A 19,953-nucleotide genomic window follows, 5' to 3' on the forward strand; every position below is an offset into this window, starting at 1 on the left:
TGAAAGCAATAAAGTATGAAGGCTAGGCCAACATTTATTGTCTATCCCTCAACAAGGAAATCAAATATGGAGGCAGAGGGTGGTTTAGCAGATAGTGAGCTGTAGAACACTCATGTCAACTGGTGGACTGAAGGTGAAAGAGTTGGTCATTTGAAAGTGCCAACCTGTGTGAGTTAGGATAAAACATTCCATTAGTTGGTTAAAAATGGAATTGAGATGATATGGGGCAAAGGAAGAGATCAGAATTAAACTTTATCTGCATTTGTGCTGTTTGAAAGAGAGCAGTGAGATGAGACAAGATTGAAAGGTCGAGAGAGTATCTGCAAATGTCAGACTCAAAATGGAGGGAGAACTTGCAGGAGATCATTATAAAGAAAATAATGGCTGTATACATTGTCAGTCACAAATCTGAGGCAATTTAGCCCTGCCTGTGCTTTTTATTGCTGCTCTTGTTTGCATTGAGTGGGTCTGGAGGTTTGGAAAGGGCTGTCATCACATTGGTGATGAATCCAAGTGAACACCAGGATCTGTCAGTGCTGACGTCTGGAGATGTATGCAACTGGTTGGATACTGCGTGTGTGGTTTCCCCCTGAGGCACCAGACTAAGCTCCTGAGCAATCTACAGAAACAAAACAACTCTGGCCCACAACAGTTGACTGACTTTGCTCACGCTCAGAGTCTTGGCTCCATGATGTAGGGTGGATTGAAGCCAGCGCCAGTGGCCCCGTATCCTAGCACAAGTCAGCATCTGTCAGGCAGGAGAAAACCATGAGCTTTATTTGAATCCTAAGCAGGGTTATATCAATGTCGATCAGCTCAGCCACCTGGCGGGAGTGAACCGTCTGCCGCAACGCTCCAATTCCCATTCTGGAAAGTTCACCCAGGAGGCTCTCTCTGCAATTTCCCAACGCTTGGGGGCCGCGTAACGGCCCTGTGAAACATTGGGGTGCTTTACCATATTAAAACAGTTATAACAGTACCAGCCATTGTTGCATCCCTCCACCCAGGTTTATAAGAGTTTCCAGATCATTACTGACAAGTATAGTATGAAAATTGGCAGATACATCAAAGAGGCCGGGCAGAGCTTGAACATAAGGTTTTTTTTCAGGTGGAAGGCTTGTGCTGCCTTTGAATACACCGCCTCCTGTTCTCTCCCTACCTGACTCCTGCCCTGCTTTGATTTCCATCTGCTTATCACCTTCCATTGCTCAACAGTAGATTACAGTTCCTGTTCGGTCCCACATCAGTCACAGAGTGTCCTTGAGTTCTTTCTGAGAGGCAGCAAGGACAAAGTCAGGATCTCTGAGGAGAATCATACTCCCCCCTTTCCATTTTCATGAACACTTGCTGATTGAAGTAATGTGGACTCCTACAGCCTTAGCCCAGCTGCCTTTTCTTTGGTAACTTGACCCTGAGACCTGGTTCACTTGGCACACATCGATCCTCAAGACCATGTACCCTATCCAAAACTCCTCGCCTCTGTTGACCACTGCAGCCAAGACAGAGGAATTGAACTTAGAATCGAGATGGTCCATGTGGCTTGGCACTACAGTAGGAACTGCTCATACTGAGCAGTGCAGCTCATGCAATCCTGACAAAGATTCTCTATCAATGAGGATTGAGAGTTGTTCAAATCTGCCAAGTAATCCTCAAAAGCAGAGGCTCAACAATCACGATTCAATTCACTTTTCAGATACTAAATCGTCCCCAGTGTATACAGGAGAAATGAACAGGAGGAGGCCATTCAGTCCATCAGATCATGGCTGATCACTATCGCAACTCCAATGTGATCCCCAATTAATAACATAAGAATGGAAATGGGGAACTTCTTGCTTTTCTCCAAATCTAGGACATCTCATAGTCCATGAAGCAGAATGAAAGCCCAGGTCACAGCAGGCATTACAGTTCCACCTCTTTCAGCAGTGATATACAATCCTAAAGGCTGCTCTCACGTGGGCACTGCATCTACGCTACAGCTGCCAACCCGAGCCCAATATAATCAAAATACATTGCGGACTGCGGGGAAACTGGTTCCCTTCATTACCTTCACAATAATCAGGGAGCTGTTTTAGGTCTTGTATTTCGATGAATGAAGATAATCATGTGCTGTATCCGGTCGGTATCTCTCAGTCCCACGTTGAGTCTGTATCCGGTCAGTATCTCTCAGTCCCACACTGTGTCCCTATCCGGTCAGTATCTCTCAATCCCACACTGTGTCCTTATCCAGTCGGTATCTCTCAGTCCCATACTGGGTCTGTATCCTGTCAGTATCTCTCAGTCCCACACTGTGTCCTTATCCAGTCACTATCACCCAGTCCCACACTGTGTCCTTATCCAGTCAGTATCTCTCAGTCCCATGTTGTACCTGTTTCCGGTCATTATCTCTCAATCCCACACTGTGTCTGTATCCAGTCAGTATCTCTCAGACCCACACTGTGTCTGTATTCGGTCATTATCTTTCAGTCCCACACTGTGTCCTTATCCATTCAGTATATCTCAGTCCCATGTTGTATCTGTATCCGGTCATTATCTCTAATTCCAAACTGTGTCTGTATCCAGTCAGTGTCTCTCAGTCCCACACTGTTTCTGTCTCTGGTCAGTATCTCTCAATCCCGCACTGTGTCTGTATCTGGTCAGTGTCTCCCAGTCCCACAATGTGTCTGTATCCGGTCAGTGTCTCCCAGTCCCACACTGTTTCTCTATCCGGTCAGTGTCTCCCAGTCCCACACTGTGTCTGTATCCAGTCAGAATCTCTCAGTCCCACACTGTGTCCGTATCCGGTCAGTATCTCTCAGTCCCACACTGGGTGTGTATCCGGTCAGCATCTCTCAGTCCCACACTGTGTCTGTATCCGGTCGGTATCTCTCAGTCCCACACTGGGTCTGTATCCAGTCAGTATCTCTCAGTCCCACACTGTGTCTGTATCCGGTCAGTATCTCTCAGTCCCAGACTGTATCTGTATGCGGTCAGTATCTCTCAGTCCCACACTGTGTCTGTATCCGGTCAGTATCTCTCAGTCCCAGACTGTGTCTGTATGCGGTCAGTATCTCTCAGTCCCACACTGTGTCTGTATCCGGTCAGTATCTCTCAGTCCCACACTGTGTCTGTATCCAGTTGGTATCTCTCAGTCCCACACTGTGTCGGTATCCAGTCAGTATCTCTCAGTCCCACACTGTGTCTATATCCGGTCAGTATCTCTCAGTCCCACACTGTGTCTGTATCCGGTCAGTATCTCTCAGTCACACACTGTGTATCCGGTCAATATCTCTCAGTCTTTATGTCAGTGTTCGGTCAGTATCTCTCAGTCCCACATTGTGTCTGTATCCGGTCAGTATCTCTCAGTCCCACACTGTGTCTGTATCTGGTCAGTATCTCTCAGTCCCACCCTGTGTCTGTATCTCTCAGTCCCACATTGTGTCTGTATCTGGTCAGTATCTCTCAGTCCCACATTGTGTCTGTATCCGGTCAGTTTCTCGCAGTCCCACACTGTGTCTGTATCTGATCAGTATCTCTCAGTCCCACACTGTGTCTGAATCCGGTCGGTATCTCTCTGTCCCACACTGTGTCTGTATCCAGTCAGTATCTCTCTGTCCCACACTGTGTCTGTATCCAGTCAGTATCTCTCAGTCCCACACTGTGTCTGTATCCAGTCAGTATCTCTCAGACCCACATTATGTCCGTTTGCTGTCGGTATCTCTCATGTCCCACATTGTGTTCGTATCTGATCAGTATCTCTGAGTTCCACACTGTGACTGTATCTGGTCAGTATCTCTCAGTTCCATGCTGTATCTGTACGCAGTCAGTATCTCTCAGTCTCACACTTTGTCTGTATCTAGTCACTATCTCTCAGACCCACACTGTGTCTGTATCTGGTCAGTGTCTCTCAGTCCCACACTGTGTTCGTGTCCGGTCAGTGTCTCCCAGTCCCACACTGTGTCTATATACGGTCAGTATCTCTCAGTCACACACTGTGTCTGTATCTGGTCAGTATCTCTCAGTCCCACATTGTGTCTGTATCCGGTCAGTTTCTCTCAGTCCCACATTGTGTCTCTATCCGGTCAGTTTGTCTCAGTCCCACACTGTGTCTGTATCCGGTCAGTATCTCTCAGTCCCACACTGTGTCTGTATCCGATCAGTTTCTCTCAGTCCCACTCTGTGTCTTTGTCCGGTCAGTACTGCTCAATCCCACAAAGTCTTTTTTAATCCCACTTATCAGTTACTTTACATTCTGTAACAATAATAAAACAACTGATATACAGCTAGCCGCTAACATCAATCAGGGTGACATAATTTTACCACTGTAAGTTCACCTTAACCTCCCTGCTAAGCACAGCTAATCCTGTGTAAATAATGCTGCCTCTATAATTAGCCTTTCTGAATAAGTGTAAAATCACTCATTTTGAAACCAACATTTCTATTGCAGGCTTCTTGTATTTTAACAATCTGAGCTGTTACATTTCCGCCTCTCTCTGTTGAAGCTTTGTGCATCCATTTTGCTCATTCTGAACCTTGAGCTGGGCAATTTTATTTTAAAAATAAGGCTGTGCAGTGCAGAGGACTGGTATATTGCTGGGATGAGTAATGGTTCAGTATTGAAACATGACATGCTGCAGACCTGTACGTAAATTCTTGCCCCACAGTCCTCCTCCAACCAAAAACAATGCCTTGGGGATGGAAGGTTATGCTGGCTTACCAAGGTATTTCAGCACAGGAGGAAGCATGTGTGGTGCATAAATGCCAGAACAGCCCATTGGGGAATGGTTTGTTTCCAAACTGTCATAATTCTATGTAACTCCTTCTTTCCCCATTCATCTATTTTACTGAGCAGCCCTCTGCTGAAGCACTGACTATATTGATTGCAGGTAAAAACAAGGACTGCAGATGCTGGAAACCATAGAGTCATAGAGATGTACAGACCCTTTGGTCCAACCCATCCATGCCGACCAGATATCCCAACCCAATCGAGTCCCACCTGCCCGCACTCGGGCCAAATCCCTCCAATCATAAAGCCATCCAGATGACTGTCAAATGTTACGATAGTACCAGCCTCCACCACTTGCTCATTCCATACACTTACCATCCTCTGCCTGAAAAACTTTGTCCCTTAGTTCTCTTTTATATCTTTCCCCTCTCACCCTAAACATATGCCCTCTAGTTCTGGGCGCCCCCACACCGGCAAGAATACCTTGTTTATTTACCCCATCCATGTCCCTCATGATTTTGTAAACCTCGATAAGGTCACCCCTCAGCCTCCGATGCTCCAAGGAAAACAGCCCTAGCCTATTCAGGCTCTCCCTGCAGCTCAAATGCTCCAACCCTGGCAGCATCCTTGTAAATCTTTTCTGAACCCTTATAAGTTCCACAACGTCTTCCGATAGGAAGAACAGAATTGCACGAAATATTCAAAAAGTGGCCTAACCATGTCCTGTACAGCCACAATATGACCTTAAAACTCCTGTACTCAATACTATGATCAATAAAGGAAAGCATACCAAACGCCTTCTTCACTATCTTATCTATCGGCAACTCTACTTTCAAGGAACAATGAAACTGCACTCCAAGGTGTCTTTGTTCAGCAACACTCTCTAGATCCTCACCATTAAGAGTATAACTCCTGCTAAATTTTGCTTTCCCAAAATGCAGCACCTCGCATTTATATACATTAACTCTATCTGCCACTCCTAAGCCCATTGGCCCATCTGATCAAGATCCTGTTGCAATCCAAGGTAACCTTCTTCACTGTCCACTACACCTCCAATTTTGGTGTCATCTGCAAACTTACTAACTGTACCTCTTATGCTCACATTCAAATCATTTATATAAATGCCGAAAAGTAGAGGACCCGCACCAATCCTTGTGGCACTCCACTGGTCACAGGCCTCCAGTCTGAATAACAACCCTCCACCACCTGTCTTCTAACTTTGACCCAGTTCTCCCTGTATTCCATGAGATCTAATCTTGCTAAGCAGTCTCCCATGAGGAACCTGTCGAACACCTTACTGAAGATCAAGTAAATCACGTCCACCACTCTGCCCTCATCAATCATCATTGTTACGTCTGCAAAAAAACTCAATAAAGTTTGTGAGACATGATTTTCCACTCCCAAAGCCATGTTGACTATCCATAATCAGTCCTTGCCTTTCCAAATACATGTACATCCTTTCCCTCCGGGTTCCCTCCAACAACTTGCCCATCACCGCTGTCAGTCTCACCGGTCTATAGTTCCCTGGCTTGTCCTTACCAACTTTCTTAAACAGTGACCACATTTGCCAACCTCCAGTCCACTGGCACCTCACCTGTGACTATCGATTATATAAATATCTCAGTAACAGGCCCAGCAATCATTTCCCTGGGTTCCCACAGAGTTCTCGGGTACACCTGATCAGGTCCTGGGGATTTATCCACTTTTATGCGTTTCAATACATCCAGCACATCCTCCTCTGCAATATGAACTTTTTTGAAGTTGTCACCATTAATTTCCCTACATTTTATATCTTCCATGTCCTTTTCCACAGTAAACAATGATGCAAAATACTCATTTAGAATCTCCCCCATCTCCTCCTTGCTGATCTTTGAGGGGCCCTATTCTCTCCCTATTTACCCTTTTGTTGTTAATGTCTTTGTAAAATCCTTTGCATTCTCCTCAATTCTATTTGTCAATGCCATCTCCTTTTTGCCCTCCTGATTTCCCTCTTAAGTATGCTCATACTGCCTTTGTACTCTTCTAAGGATTCATGTGATCTAGATTATTTATACCTGACATATTCTCCCTTCTTTTTCTTAATCAGACCCTCAATTTCTATCGTCATCCAACATTCCCTATATCTACCAGCCTATCAGGAATATACTGTCTCTGGACTCTCGTTACCTAATTTCTGAAGGCTTCCCACTTTCCAGCCATCCCTTACATGCGACCATCTGCCCCCAGTCAGGTGTTTATATTTTTGATCCATCAATTTAGTTGTTTTCAGAGATGATGTAATTATTATTCAGTTGAATAATTGTAGCTCTTATATCATCATTGCCCAATTCACAAACATGGCAAACACCCGATTAGTGGTCAGGTCAGTAAACCCACCATGTTGCAATCATGACCGACATTAAAAATGGATTCCAAAAGGCCTGAATTCAGGCACCGTGCTACTGGACCTCATAGTTGCCTGTGGCACTCAGTGAGACACTGGCCTGCTCCTGAATCTGTCCAGAGAGTTCCCAATCTGGGTCAGGACAATCATTCAAACATTCCTTCAAAATAAATCATTTGGATTCCACCTTGGGCAGGAGGAAACTAGCCAACAGGCTGTCACTGTTCTCAGTGTAGTTACAAATACTGTCTAAATTAGATACCAATGATTGACCAGGGACCAGAGCTTACAAATTCATCTTCAGTCAGAGCCTGAACCAGAGAGCAGTTGTATGGACATGGAGTGTCAGAATCACATGGTGTTGCTTATAGTGCTGACATTTGGCATGCCCCCCAAGACTCCATACATCTGTCCCCTGGAAAATGTTCACAATTGACAGTCTTCTGCAGCATCTTGTGTCTCACAGTGAATCCTCTGAAATTATATCCAATAAATGTACCTTCACAACTTGGAGATAGCACACACTGCTGCAACTGAGTGTCAGTAATGGAGAGAGTGGATTGTCCTGGATGGTATCAAGTTTCTTGAGTGTTTTTGGAAACTGCACCCATCCAGGCCAGTGGGGAGTATTCCATCACACTCCTGACTGGTGCCTTGTAGATGGTGGACAAGCTTAGGGGAGTCAGGAGATGAATTACTTGCCGTAGTATTCCTAGTCTCTGACCTAGTATGCGACAATTTATATTTTACAAGTTGGGGTCACCATCTTTTCATTCTCTCCCTAGCTCTGGGAGGGCCAATTGTCCCTCAGCAACAGAGCGAAACTGTCCTCCTGATTACTGAAGTAGCAGAAATGAACATGTCTATCAATATCTCATAGTGGGGTAGCAATTATCTTCTACTCAGACCCATTTATACGGAAGAAACAGCCCTGGCCGTCAGTATAGCTGTGATTCTTTATGGAATATTATATCGATTTCTATAGGAATGAATCATTTTCAACAATGGAAACAAGTCATTTTGCCCAACCTTTCCATGTTTATTCTCCACTGAAACAGGGATGGTAATCTTTGTTCAACTTCTATTTTTTAATCATTGACTTAGTCTCTGTTTCATTAGTATGACAAAATATGAATTGAAGCAAGATTTTCAAGCCCACAGCTCAATTTTGCACATTACACCTTGTCAAGGACATTATCCTAATTTCCTATTTTATCAGCAGAGAATGAATTCACCACCCATACCACACCCTCACCTGCACCATGCCCTCAAAGATAAATGAACCTATGTCAAAGCAGAAAAGTACTGGAGAAATTCAGCAGGTCTGGGAGCATCTATGGAAAGAGAAGCAGAATTAATGTTTCAAATCCAGCATGCATCTTCTGCAGAACATGCGCAGTGTTTTGCTTTTAATTGAAGCTACAGTCCAGAAACTAGATCTAACATTTGACCCCATAGTGGGCGGCACGGTGGCACAGTGGTTAGCACTGCTGCCTCGCAGCGCTAGAGACCCGGGTTCAATTCCCGCCTCAGGCGACTGACTGTGTGGAGTTTGCACGTTCTCCCCGTGTCTGCGTGGGTTTCCTCCGGGTGCTCCGGTTTCCTCCCACAGTCCAAAGATGTGCAGGTCAGGTGAATTGGCCATGCTAAATTGCCTGTAGTGTTAGGTAAGGGGTAAATGTAGAGGTATGGGTGGGTTGCGCTTCGGCGGGGCGGTGTGGACTTGTTGGGCCGAAGGGCCTGTTTCCACACTGTAAGTAATCTAATCTAATCTATTCAGCCTTCAACATTTGCTTTTCTGTTCACAATACTTCCAGAGTCAGGGATTTTTACACTAAATACTGCATTTTCCTGGCAATCATAAGATACAGGAGCAGAATTAGGCTATGCAGCCTAACAGGTCTCCTCCATCATTGGATCATGGCTGACCTGGTTCTCAACCCCATTCTCCTGCCTTCTACCCATAACCCTTGATCCTTTTTACTACTCAAGAACCTACCTGTCTCTGTCTTAAATACACTCAATGACTTGGCCCCCACAGCCTTCTTAGACAATGAGTTCCACAGATTAACCAACCTCTGGCTGAAGAAGTTCCACCCATCACAATTCCAAAGGGTCATTCCTTCACTCTGAGGATATGCCTCCAGGCCCTCAGCTCTCCTTCTAGTGGAAACATCTTCTCCTTGTCCACTTTATCCAGACTCCTCAGTTTTCTCTAAGTTTCAATCAAATCCTTCCTCATCCTTCTAAACTCTATTAATTACAGACTGAGCGTCTTCATATGACAAGCCCTTCATCCCTGGGATCATTCTTGTAAACTTCCTCTGGACCCCTCCAATGCCAGAACATCCTTCCTTAGATACAGGATCCAAAATTGCTCACAATATTTGAAATGTGGTCTGACCAGAGTCTTGTACTGCTGAGGCTGTATATCTCTGCTCTTATACTCTAGGCTTCCTAACTGCCAACTGAATCTGCATGTTAACCTTAAGAGGATCCTGAACTAGAACTCCTAAGTCGTTTTGTGCTTCAGATTTTCAAAGCCTTTTGTCGCTTAGAAAATAGTCTATGCCTCTATTCTTCCTACCAAGGTGCATGACCTCAAACTTTCCCATATTGTATTCCATCTGCCACTTCTTTGCCCACTCTCCTAGCTTGTCCTAGTCCTTCTGTAGCCTCCCCGCTCCCTCAACACTACCTGTCTCTCCACCTATCTTTGTGCCATCTGCAAACATAGCAACAATGCCCTCAGTTCCTTTGTCCAGAGCATTAATATATAACATCAATTGTTTGCGGTCCCAATATGGACACATGTGGAACCCCAAATTAGTGACTGCCGTCCTGAAAAAGACCAGTTTATCCTCACTCTCTGTCTTCTGCCAGTCAGCTAATCCTCAATCCATGCCAGTAGCTTGCTCCTCACACCCTGAGCTCTTATTTCACAGCCTCCGAAACAGCACCATTTCAAAGGCCTTCTTGAAATCCAAATAGGTCACGTCCACTGGCTCTCCTTTGTCTAACTTGCTCATTACCTCCTCAAATAATTCTAACAGATTTGTGAGGCATGACCTCCCCTTGATGAAACCATGCTGATTCAGCTGTATTTTACCATGCATTTCCAAGTACTCTGCAATCCCATCCTTAATTATGGACTGTAAAATCTTACTAACGACCCAAGTCAGGCTAGCCAGCCTATAGTTTCCTGTCTTCTTCTTCCTTCCTCCCTTCTTAAATAGGGGTGTTAAATTAGCCATTTCCAGTCTTCTGAGACCCTCCCTGACTCTAGTGATTCCTGAAAGATCACTACCAATGCCTTCACAATCTCCTTAAGAACTCTAAGGTGTAGTCCATCTGGTCTGGGTGATTTATCCAACTTCAGACCTTTCAGCTTCCCCAGCGCCTTCTCCTTAGTAATGCCACTACACTCACCTCTGCCTTCCAATTCTCTTGAAGTTCTCATTCTAAATTTGTCCAGCTTTTTCTCAACCTGTTTGCCACCACATTTTTAGTTGTGAATTTCCAAGATCCTGTTCCTTGGATTTGTCTGGCGTTGCAATCAAAACCTCATGGCTACAAAGCCCCATTTTAGAGGCATGAGTTTACAACATAGCCCAATGCTTCAAAGATATACTGAGAAAGGGCTATGGTGGTGCCAACTTTCATCTGAGATGTTAAACCAAGTCCCTCTCTGCCATTTCCAGTGCGCATAAACAACCTCAAGGCACTTTTGAGCATTTTCATTTGTTTCGTTGCTGAGTGTGTGGGAGCTTGTTGCACACAAATTGACTGCTGCATTTTCTGCAATAAAAGTACTTAACTGACATGTTGAGGCTGTTTCAATTGCTATGTAAATGCAGTTCTTACTTTATATGGAAAATTCCACCTTATCTGCTTCTTCTTGGGAGACTTATTGACTTACATTCACGGTTTTTAGTCATGCATTCAAGCAATACATCAAGCAATTCTGTGGACATTCAAAGAGGCTGCACCAAGTCCTTTCTGAACCTTTATTCTTGAATATGTTCTATAAGATGAGACCACAATCAATTCCTCGATGCTCTTTTTTTTGAATGATTCCCAAAGTATTCATGCCTTGATGAAAGTGAACTCCCAAAACAATAAAAAACAGAAGAGGATTTTCGGTCTGGATGTAAAGTAGCATATCCAAATGCACATTGTACGCAAAGTTGCACAAGTTTTCTACGTTGGTTTCATGCTTCAAGTTCAATAGCAACATTGCAAATTAGGCAGCAACTTCAGGCAGCACTTTAGAACATAAGTTAGTGTGCAACTGAGATGGGACCTTGCAGGTGGCATTGTCCCCTTGTATCTGCTGCACTTGTCCTTCTAGGGCTCAGGAGGTTATGTCAAAGATGCCTTAGTGAAGTACAACTTGTAGGTGGTACACTTTACTGATGGTACACTGACTGTGTGTCAGTGGTGGAAGGGGTGAATATTGAAAGTGGCATCATAGAACCATAGAATCCCTACAGTGTGGAAGAAAATCATTCAGCCTATCAAGTCCACACCTATCTCTGAAGAGCACCCCACCCAGATCAACCCCCATGCCCTATCCCTGTTACCCTGCATTTCCCATGGCCAATCCACCTAATCTGCACACCCCTGTACTGTGGAAGGAAACTGGAGCACCCAGGGAAAACCCATGAAGACATGGGGAGAATGTGCAAACTCCACACAGACAGTCACTCAAAGGTGGAATCAAACCTGGGTCCTTGGCATTGTGAGGCAGCAGTGCTAACTTGTGAGCCATTGTGCTAACTTGTGAGCCATTGTGCTACTGGTAGTTGAGGTCAATGAAGTAGGTCCTTTGACCTGGATGGTCTTGAGCTGCTAGAATGTTTTTGGAGCTGCACTCATCCAGACAAATGGGGAGCATTTCATCGCATTTCTGACTTGTGCTTTGATGGGTTTGGAGAGAGAGGAGGTGAGAGAAACACTGCAGTATTTCTAGCCTCTGACCTGCTCTTGTAGCCATTGTGTTTATAAGGCTGGTCCAGCTCAGTTTCTGGTCAATATCCACCAACAATTCCCTGCCCCACCCCCAACCATCGCCACCACCACTAATGGCAATAGTGGATAATCCAGTGATCATGATACTATTGAAGATTATGAGGAGGGGAGGTGGTTGGTCTCACTTGCTGGAAATGGTCACTACCTTGCAAAGTTGGTTTTTCTTCCCATCAAACACTCCCATGACATCAACGGGCTGTAAAGCACATCAACGGGCTGAAAAATGGCAGATGAAGTTCAATCTGGACAGAGTATTTTTGACTTATAAAATTAATGGTAAGGCCTTCGGTAGTGTTGTAGCACAGAGGGACCAAGAGGTTCAGGTGCATAGTTTTTTCAAGTTTACATCACAAGTAGACAGGGTGGTTAAAAAGACACTTAACAGACTTACCTTCATTGTTCAGACCTTTGAGTATAGGAGTTGAGATGTCATGTTGACGTTGTACAGGACATCTTCTGGAATACTGTGTCCAGTTAAGGTCACCCAGTTATAGGAAGACTATTATTAAGCTAGAGAGGATTCAGAAGAGGTTTACCAGGATGATGCCGGGTATGGAGTTATGAAGAAAGACAGGATAGACTGGGATTTATTTTACTGAAGTGAAGGAGATTAAGAGGTAAACTTAGAGAGGTTTATAAAATCATGAGGGGTATAGATCAGATTAATGGTATGTGTCATTTCCCTAGGATGGAGGATTTCTAAGGGGGAGCAGGAAGAGTTAAAAATGACGAGGGACAAATGTTTTACACAGAGGGTGGTATGTGTGTGGAATGAACTTCCTGAGCAAGTGATGGATGTGACACTATTACCATACTTAAAAGACACTTAGATAAGATTTGGAGGGATATGGGGCAGGAGCAGGCAGGTAGGACTGGTTTAGTTTGGGATTAAGGTTGGCATGAACTGGTTGGACCAAAGAGTCTGTTTCTCTGCTGTATGTCAGGAATAAAAGAATGACTAGGGTAGGAATAGGTCCAGTCAAGGATAGTAGTGGGAAGTTGCGTGTGGAGGCTGAAGAGATTGGGGAGACACTGAATGAATACTTTTCGTCAGTATTCATTCAGGAACAGGACATTGTTGCCGATGTGAATACTGAGTCACAATTAATTAGAATGGACGGCTTTGAGGTATGTAGGGAAGATGTGTTGGAAATTCTGGAAAGGGTGAAAATAGATAAGTCCCCTGGGCCTGATGGCATTTATCCTAGGATTCTCTGGGAAGCAAGGGAGGAGATTGCAGACCCATTAGCCTTGATTTTTATGTCCTCGTTGTCTTCAGGAATAGTGCCAGAAGACTGGAGGGTGGCAAATGTGGTTCCCTTGTTCAAGAAGGGGAGTAGGGATAACCCTAGTAACTATAGGCCGGTGAGTCTCACTTCTGTTGTGGGCAAAGTCTTAGAGAGAATTGTAAGGGATAGGATTTATGAACATCTGGATAGGAATAATGTGATTAAGGATAGTCAGCATGGTTATGTGAAGGGCAGGTTGTGCCTCACAAACCTTATTGAATTCTTTGAGAAGGTGACTAAGGAGGTAAACGAGGGTAAAGCGGTAGATGTGGTATATATGGATTTTAGTAAGGCGTTTGATAAGGTTCCCCATGGTAGGCTACTGCAGAAAATAATGACTTAGATGAGGGAGTTGAAGGGTGGGTCAGTAAATTTGCAGATGATACGAAGATAGGTGGAGTTGTGGACAGTGAGGAGGGCTGTGGCAGGTTACAGCAGGATATAGAGAAGCTGCTGAGCTGGGCAGAAAGGTGGCAAATGGAATTCAATGTAGCTAAGTGTGAGGTGATTCACTTTGGGAAGAATAACAAAAAGATGGGGTACTGGGCTAATGGTCGGGTACTTGGTAGTGTGGATGAGCAGAGGGATCTTGTTGTCCATGTACACAGATCTTTGAAAGTTGCCACCCAGGTAAATAGTGTGGTGAAGAAGGCATATGGCGTACTGGCTTTTATTGGTAGAGGAATTGAGTTCCGTAGTCCTGAGGTCATGTTGCAGTTGTATAAGACTCTGGTGCAGCCGCATCTGGAATTTTGTGTGCAGTTTTGGTCGCCATACTATTGGAAGGATGTGGAGGCACTGGAACGGGTGCAGAGGAGGTTTACCAGGATGTTTCCTGGTATGGTAGGAAGATCGTATGAGGAAAGGCTGAGGCACTTGGGGCTGTTTTCATTGGAGAAAAGAAGGTTTAGGGGTGACTTGATAGAGGTGTACAAGATGATTAGGGGTTTAGATAGGGTTGACCATGAGAACCTTTTTCCACGTATGGAGTCAGCTATTACAAGGGGGCATAGCTTTAAATTAAGGGGGGGTAGGTATAGGACAGATGTTAGGGGTAGATTCTTTACTCAGCTAGTCGTGAGTTCATGGAATGCCTTGCCAGTAGCAGTGGTGGACTCTCCCACTTTATGGGCATTTAAACGGGCATTGGATAGGCATATGGAGGATAGTGGGCTAGCGTAGGTTGGGCGGGCTTGGATCGGCGCAACATCGAGGGCCAAGGGACCTGTACTGCACTGTATTTTTCTATGTTCTATGACTTATGGAAGTATTGATCTCTCTACACCATCCCTTTCAAAACCTCACAGGGTACGGACAGCACAGAGTTTAACACTGAGTAAAGTTCCTTCAAATCTTTTAAACTGAAATTTAAACTTTCTACTTCTTTAAACCGAAAGAAAATTGAAAGTAAAGGTCTTTCTACACTGTCTCCATTTAATTCTCCCAGGACAAGGACAGCATAAGGGCTAGCTGCAGAGTAAAGCTCCCTTTACACTGTCCCTATCAAACAGTCCCAGGACAAGTACAGCACTCTGTTCAATACAGAGTATACTCCCTCTAGCCTTTTAAACAGAAAGTAAATATCTCTGGGTACTGTCTTTATCAAATGCTCCCAGGACAGGTACAGCATGGTGTTAGATACAGACAAAAGCTCAATCTATTCTTTTAAACTGAAAAAAAGCCTTCTCTAATTGCAGTTGTCTATTTGCCATTTGATAAGCATATTTTGCTGCAGGCAGGCATAGACTGCTTCATGTCCAGAGAGTTGCGAATGGAATTGATCATTGTGCACCAAACAGATAACATCCACATTTGTGAGAGAAAATCATTTTAGGGCCTCGGGTATTTGCTGCCCTAGTCCTCTGAGGTGGAAAAAGTGACAGATTGGGAAAGTGCTATCAATGGAGCCTTGGTGAATTCCTCCAGTGCATCTTGTGCACTGCTGCCACTGTGCATTGATGATGGAAGGAATGAATATTGGAAGTGTAGATGGAATGAATATTGGAAGTGTAGATGGGATGCCAATCAAGTGGGTCACTTTATCCTGCTTAGAGTCATAGAGATGTAAGCAAAGAAACAGACCCTTAGCTCCAACTCGTCCATACCAACCAGATATCCTAACCTAATCTAGTCCCATTTGCCAGCATTCTTGAGTGTTCTTGGAACTGTCCCCATCCAGGAAAGTGGTGAGTATTCCATTACACTCCTGACTTGTATCTTGTAGATGAAGACAGTCTCTGGGAGCCGAGTTAGTGGTTACAGAATTCCTCGTCTCTGACCAGTTCTTGTAGAAACATTTCTATGGCTTCTCATGTCCCGTTCAGCTGATCATCAATGGTAACCACAAGGATGTTGATAGTGGTGGGTTTCTGCTAAGTTAGGTGTTGCTTAATAACACAACAGATGACACCTTCCATCATCTTGCTGAGATGGCAATTGGCTGGGTAGGATTTGTTTTGCTTTTTTGTAAACAGGACATACCTGGCTAATGTTCCACATTATTGGGAAGATGCAGGTGTTGTAATTGTATTGGCAGCACAAGCCTTTAGTACTATTGCTGGAATGCTGTCAGGGTCCAATGTTTTTTTACCGTGTCCAGCACCTCCAACTGTTCCTTGGTACCATTTGGGGTGCATTGACTGAAGCCTGGAATCTGAGACATTCAGGACTTCAGGAGGAGGCTGAGATGGATAATTCAATTAGCACTTCTGGCTGAACATGGTTGAGAGTACTTCCACCTTGTCATTTGCATTGATGTGGTAGGTTCCTCCATTATGGACGATTTCTGGAGCCCCTTCTCTTGTTAGTTGTTTAATTGTCCATGCCATTCATGGCTGTATGTGGCAAGCCTGCAGAGTTACGATCTGATCCATCTGTTGTGGAACCCTTCGCTCTGTCTATTGTTGTTTGGCATGCAGGAAGTCCCATGTTGTAGTTTGACTAGGTTGACACCTCATTTTGAGGTATGGCTGGTACTACTCCTAGCATGTCCACCTGTACTCCTCACTGAACCAGGTTTGATCACCTGGTATTGTAGCTGATGATTGACAGCACATCATGTGCTAGATCTGCTAGGATCAGGAAGACTTTGTAAGGTCAAAAGGACTGTAGGTACTATTATTATTTCTGATACTTGGTTGATGCAACTGATTTTATTCCTTTTTTCAGACTTTGTAGCAGTTTGATACCACTAAGAGGCATGCCAAGGGTACAATCACAGCGCTGTGAGTCTGGAATGACAGACCAGCAGCAGATTTTCCTTTCTTAAAGGCCATTTTTGGGCCTGATGGGTTTTGATGACAATTGCCAGTAGTTTCATGATTATCATTAAACTAGTTTTTGATTTAGTCAGAGAACTAAGTTCACCATCTGTCATATGGGATTTGAACCCACGTCCCCCAAATGTTTTAACATGGATTACCAGTCCAGTGATAATAGCACGATGCCACCATCTCCCCAAAACGTGATGAATGAGTAATGAAGGTGGTTGGCAGAAGATCTTGGAGACAGGTCAGTGGAGGGGTTTGGGCAGCTGAGCTGAAATCTTCTTTTAGTTGGAAAGCTGTAAGAACAAAAGGAAAAGGAACAAGTGGAGGCCATTTGGCCCCTCAAGCTTACCCTGCCATTCAGTGAGATGAGTGCTAATCAACCCCAGGCCTCAGTTCCTATTTCAAACCAACACATCACAGCCTTCAAACTTGGGATGTTAAAGATGGATTATAAACGCAAACTTTTATTGCATTCCTACACCCACCCAAATATTCTGCCCTTTGTGGAGGTTACGACAGGGTTGATAGATTCTGCACTTTGCAGAAGGAATGGTGATTTAAAGATACTTCCTAAGGTAGGCAGTTTTGTGGTTCTGGGGAGCATGTTTCTAGTACACAGTCCCCGATGTAGGCAACAGGAAGTATTGCATTCGTTGATACTTTGGTGATTTGCAGATGCTCCCTGAACAGATCTTGGAGATTTTATAATATGTGGGGAAAGCAACAGTTTGCAGATGCTGCCGAGGAGCCGGGGTGGGGGTTTGCACTCGGGGGGGGGGGGGGGGGGCGCGATTGGAGGACGCTCCCTGACTGCACCCAGAAGCTTTATGCATTGCAGGGAGTGAAGTGATTTGAGAATGTTCCCTGGCTGGGGATCTGAGGAGGCTTTGCACTTTGCGGGGAGTGAGACGGTTTGGGGATGCTACCTGGCTGGGGATCTGGGGAGGTTTTGCGCTTTGTGGGGAGTGAGGCGGTTTGAGGACGCTCCCTGGCCAGGTCCCGGGGAGGGGGAAGCTTTGCGAATTGCGGGGAGTGAGACATTTTGAGGACGCTCCCTGGTCGGGGCCCGTGGGAGAGGGAAGCTTTGCGCTTTGCGGGGAGTGAGGCAGTTTGAGGACGCAGCCTGGCCAGGGCCCGGGGGGAGGGAGAAGCTTTGCGGGGAGTGAGGCGGTTTGAGGACACTCCTTGGCCGGAGCCCGAGGGGGAGGGGGAAGCTTTGCGCTCTGCGGGGAGTGAGGCCGTTTGAGGACGCTCCCTGGCCGGGGACCGGGAAACTTTGCGCTTTGCGGGGAGTGAGGTGGTTTGAGGGGAAGCTTTGCGCTTCGCGGGGAGTGAGGCGGTTTGAGGACGTTCCCTGGCCGGGGCCCGGGGGAAGGAGGAAGCTTTGCGCTTCGCGGGGAGTGAGGCGGTTTGAGGACGCTCCCTGGCGGGGGCCCGGGGGGAGGGGGAAGCTTTGCGGGGAGTAGGCGGTTTGAGGACGCTCCCTGGCGGGGGCCCGGGGGGAGGGGGAAGCTTTGCGGGGAGTAGGCGGTTTGAGGACGCTCCCTGGCCGGGGCCTGGGATAAGCATTGCGCTTCGCGGGGAGTGAGGCGGTTTGAGGACGTTCCCTGGCCGGGGCCCGGGGGAAGGAGGAAGCTTTGCGCTTCGCGGGGAGTGAGGCGGTTTGAGGACGCTCCCTGGCCGGGGCCTGGGGGAAGCTTTGCGCTTGGCGGGGAATGAGGCGGTTTGAGGACGCTCCCTGGCTGGGGCCCGGGGGGAGGGGGAAGCTTTGCGGGGAGTAGGCGGTTTGAGGACGCTCCCTGGCCGGGGCCCGGGGGGAAGGGGGAAGCTTTGCGTTTCGCGGGGAGTGAGGCGGTTTGAGGACGCTCCCAGGCCGGGGCCCGGGGGCGTATGGGGAAGCTTTGCGCTTTGCGGGGACTGAGGCGGTTTGAGGACGCTCCCTGGCCGGGGCCCAGGGGGAAGGGGGAAGCTTTGCGCTTTGCGGGGAGTGAGGCGGTTTGAGGACGCTCCCTGGCCGGGGCCCGGGGGGAAGCTTTGCAGGGAGTGAGGCGGTTTGAAGACGCTCCCTGGCCGGGGCCCGGGGGAAGGGGGAAACATTGTGCTTTTCGGGGAGTGAGGCGGTTTGAGGACGCTCCCTGGCCGGGGTCTGGGGGAAGCTTTGCGGGGAGTGAGGCGGTTTGAGGATGCTCCCTGGCCGGGGCCCGGCGGGGGAGGGGGAAGCTTTGCGTGGAGTGAGGCGGTTTGACGACGCTCCCTGGCCGGGGCCCGGGGGGGGAGGGGGAAGGTTTGCGCGGAGTGAGGCGGTTTGAGGACGCTTCCTGGCTGGGGCCCGGGGGAGGGGGACCTTTGCGCTTTGCGGGGAGTGAGGCGGTTTGAGGACGCTCCCTGGCCGGGGCCCAGGCGGGGGGGGAGGGGGAAGCTTTGCGCTTTGCGGGGAGTGAGGCGGTTTGAGGACGCTCCCTGGCCGGGGCCCGGGGGAGGGGGAAGCTTTGCGCTCTGCGGGGAGTGAGGCGGTTTGAGGACGCTTCCTGGCTGGGGCCCGGGGGAAGCTTTGCGGGGAGTGAGGCCGTTTGAGGACGCTCCCTGGCCGGGGCCCGGGGGAGGGGGAAACTTTGCGCTTTGCGGGGAGTGAGGCGGCTTGAGGACGCTTCCTGGCTGGGGCCGGGGGGGGAGGGAGAAGCTTTGCGGGGAGTGAGGCGGTTTGAGGACGCTCCCTGGCCAGGGCTCGGGAGGGGGAAGCTTTGCGCTTTGCGGGGAGTGAGGCGGTTTGAGGACGCTCCCCGGCCGGGGCCCGGGGGGAGGGGGATGCTTTGCGCTTCGCGGGGAGTGAGGCGGTTTGAGAACGCTCCCTGGCCGTGGCCCGGGGGGAAGGGGATAAGCATTGCGCTTCGCGGGGAGTGAGGCGGTTTGAGGACGCTCCCTGGCCGGGGCCCGGGGGAAGGGGGAAGCTTTGCGCTTCGCGGGGAGTGAGGCGGTTTGAGGACGCTCCCTGGCCAGGGCCCGGGGGGAGGGGGAAGCTTTGCGCTTTGCGGGGAGTGAGGCGGTTTGAGGACGCCCCCTGGCCGGGGCCTGGGGGAAGCTTTGCGCTTGGCGGGGAATGAGGCGGTTTGAGGACGCTCCCTGGCCAGGGCCCGGGGGGAGGGGGAAGCTTTGCGCTTTGCGGTGAGTGAGGCGGTTTGAGGACGCTCCCAGGCCGGGGCCCGGGGGCGTATGGGGAAGCTTTGCGCTTTGCGGGGACTGAGGCGGTTTGAGGACGCTCCCTGGCCGGGGCCCGGGGGA

The 19,953-nt window shown here is 47.6% G+C and overlaps 1 protein-coding gene across 1 annotated transcript in view; it reads right to left on the reverse strand.

Annotated features, from left to right (window-relative positions):
- Positions 1–811: 811 nt before the first annotated feature.
- Positions 812–19,953, reverse strand: part of LOC122558637 (basic proline-rich protein-like) — a 22,382-nt gene continuing 3,240 nt past the window's right edge. The window contains exons 2-3 of the mRNA XM_043707435.1: positions 17,601–19,934; positions 812–931 (exon numbers count right to left, since the gene is read on the reverse strand). Coding sequence (XP_043563370.1) covers positions 812–931; positions 17,601–19,934 — 2,454 coding nt within the window. The remainder of the gene's footprint in view (positions 932–17,600; positions 19,935–19,953) is intronic.

Source organism: Chiloscyllium plagiosum, chromosome 17, assembly GCF_004010195.1.
Source record: "Chiloscyllium plagiosum isolate BGI_BamShark_2017 chromosome 17, ASM401019v2, whole genome shotgun sequence".
NCBI classification, from domain to species: Eukaryota; Metazoa; Chordata; class Chondrichthyes; order Orectolobiformes; family Hemiscylliidae; genus Chiloscyllium; species Chiloscyllium plagiosum.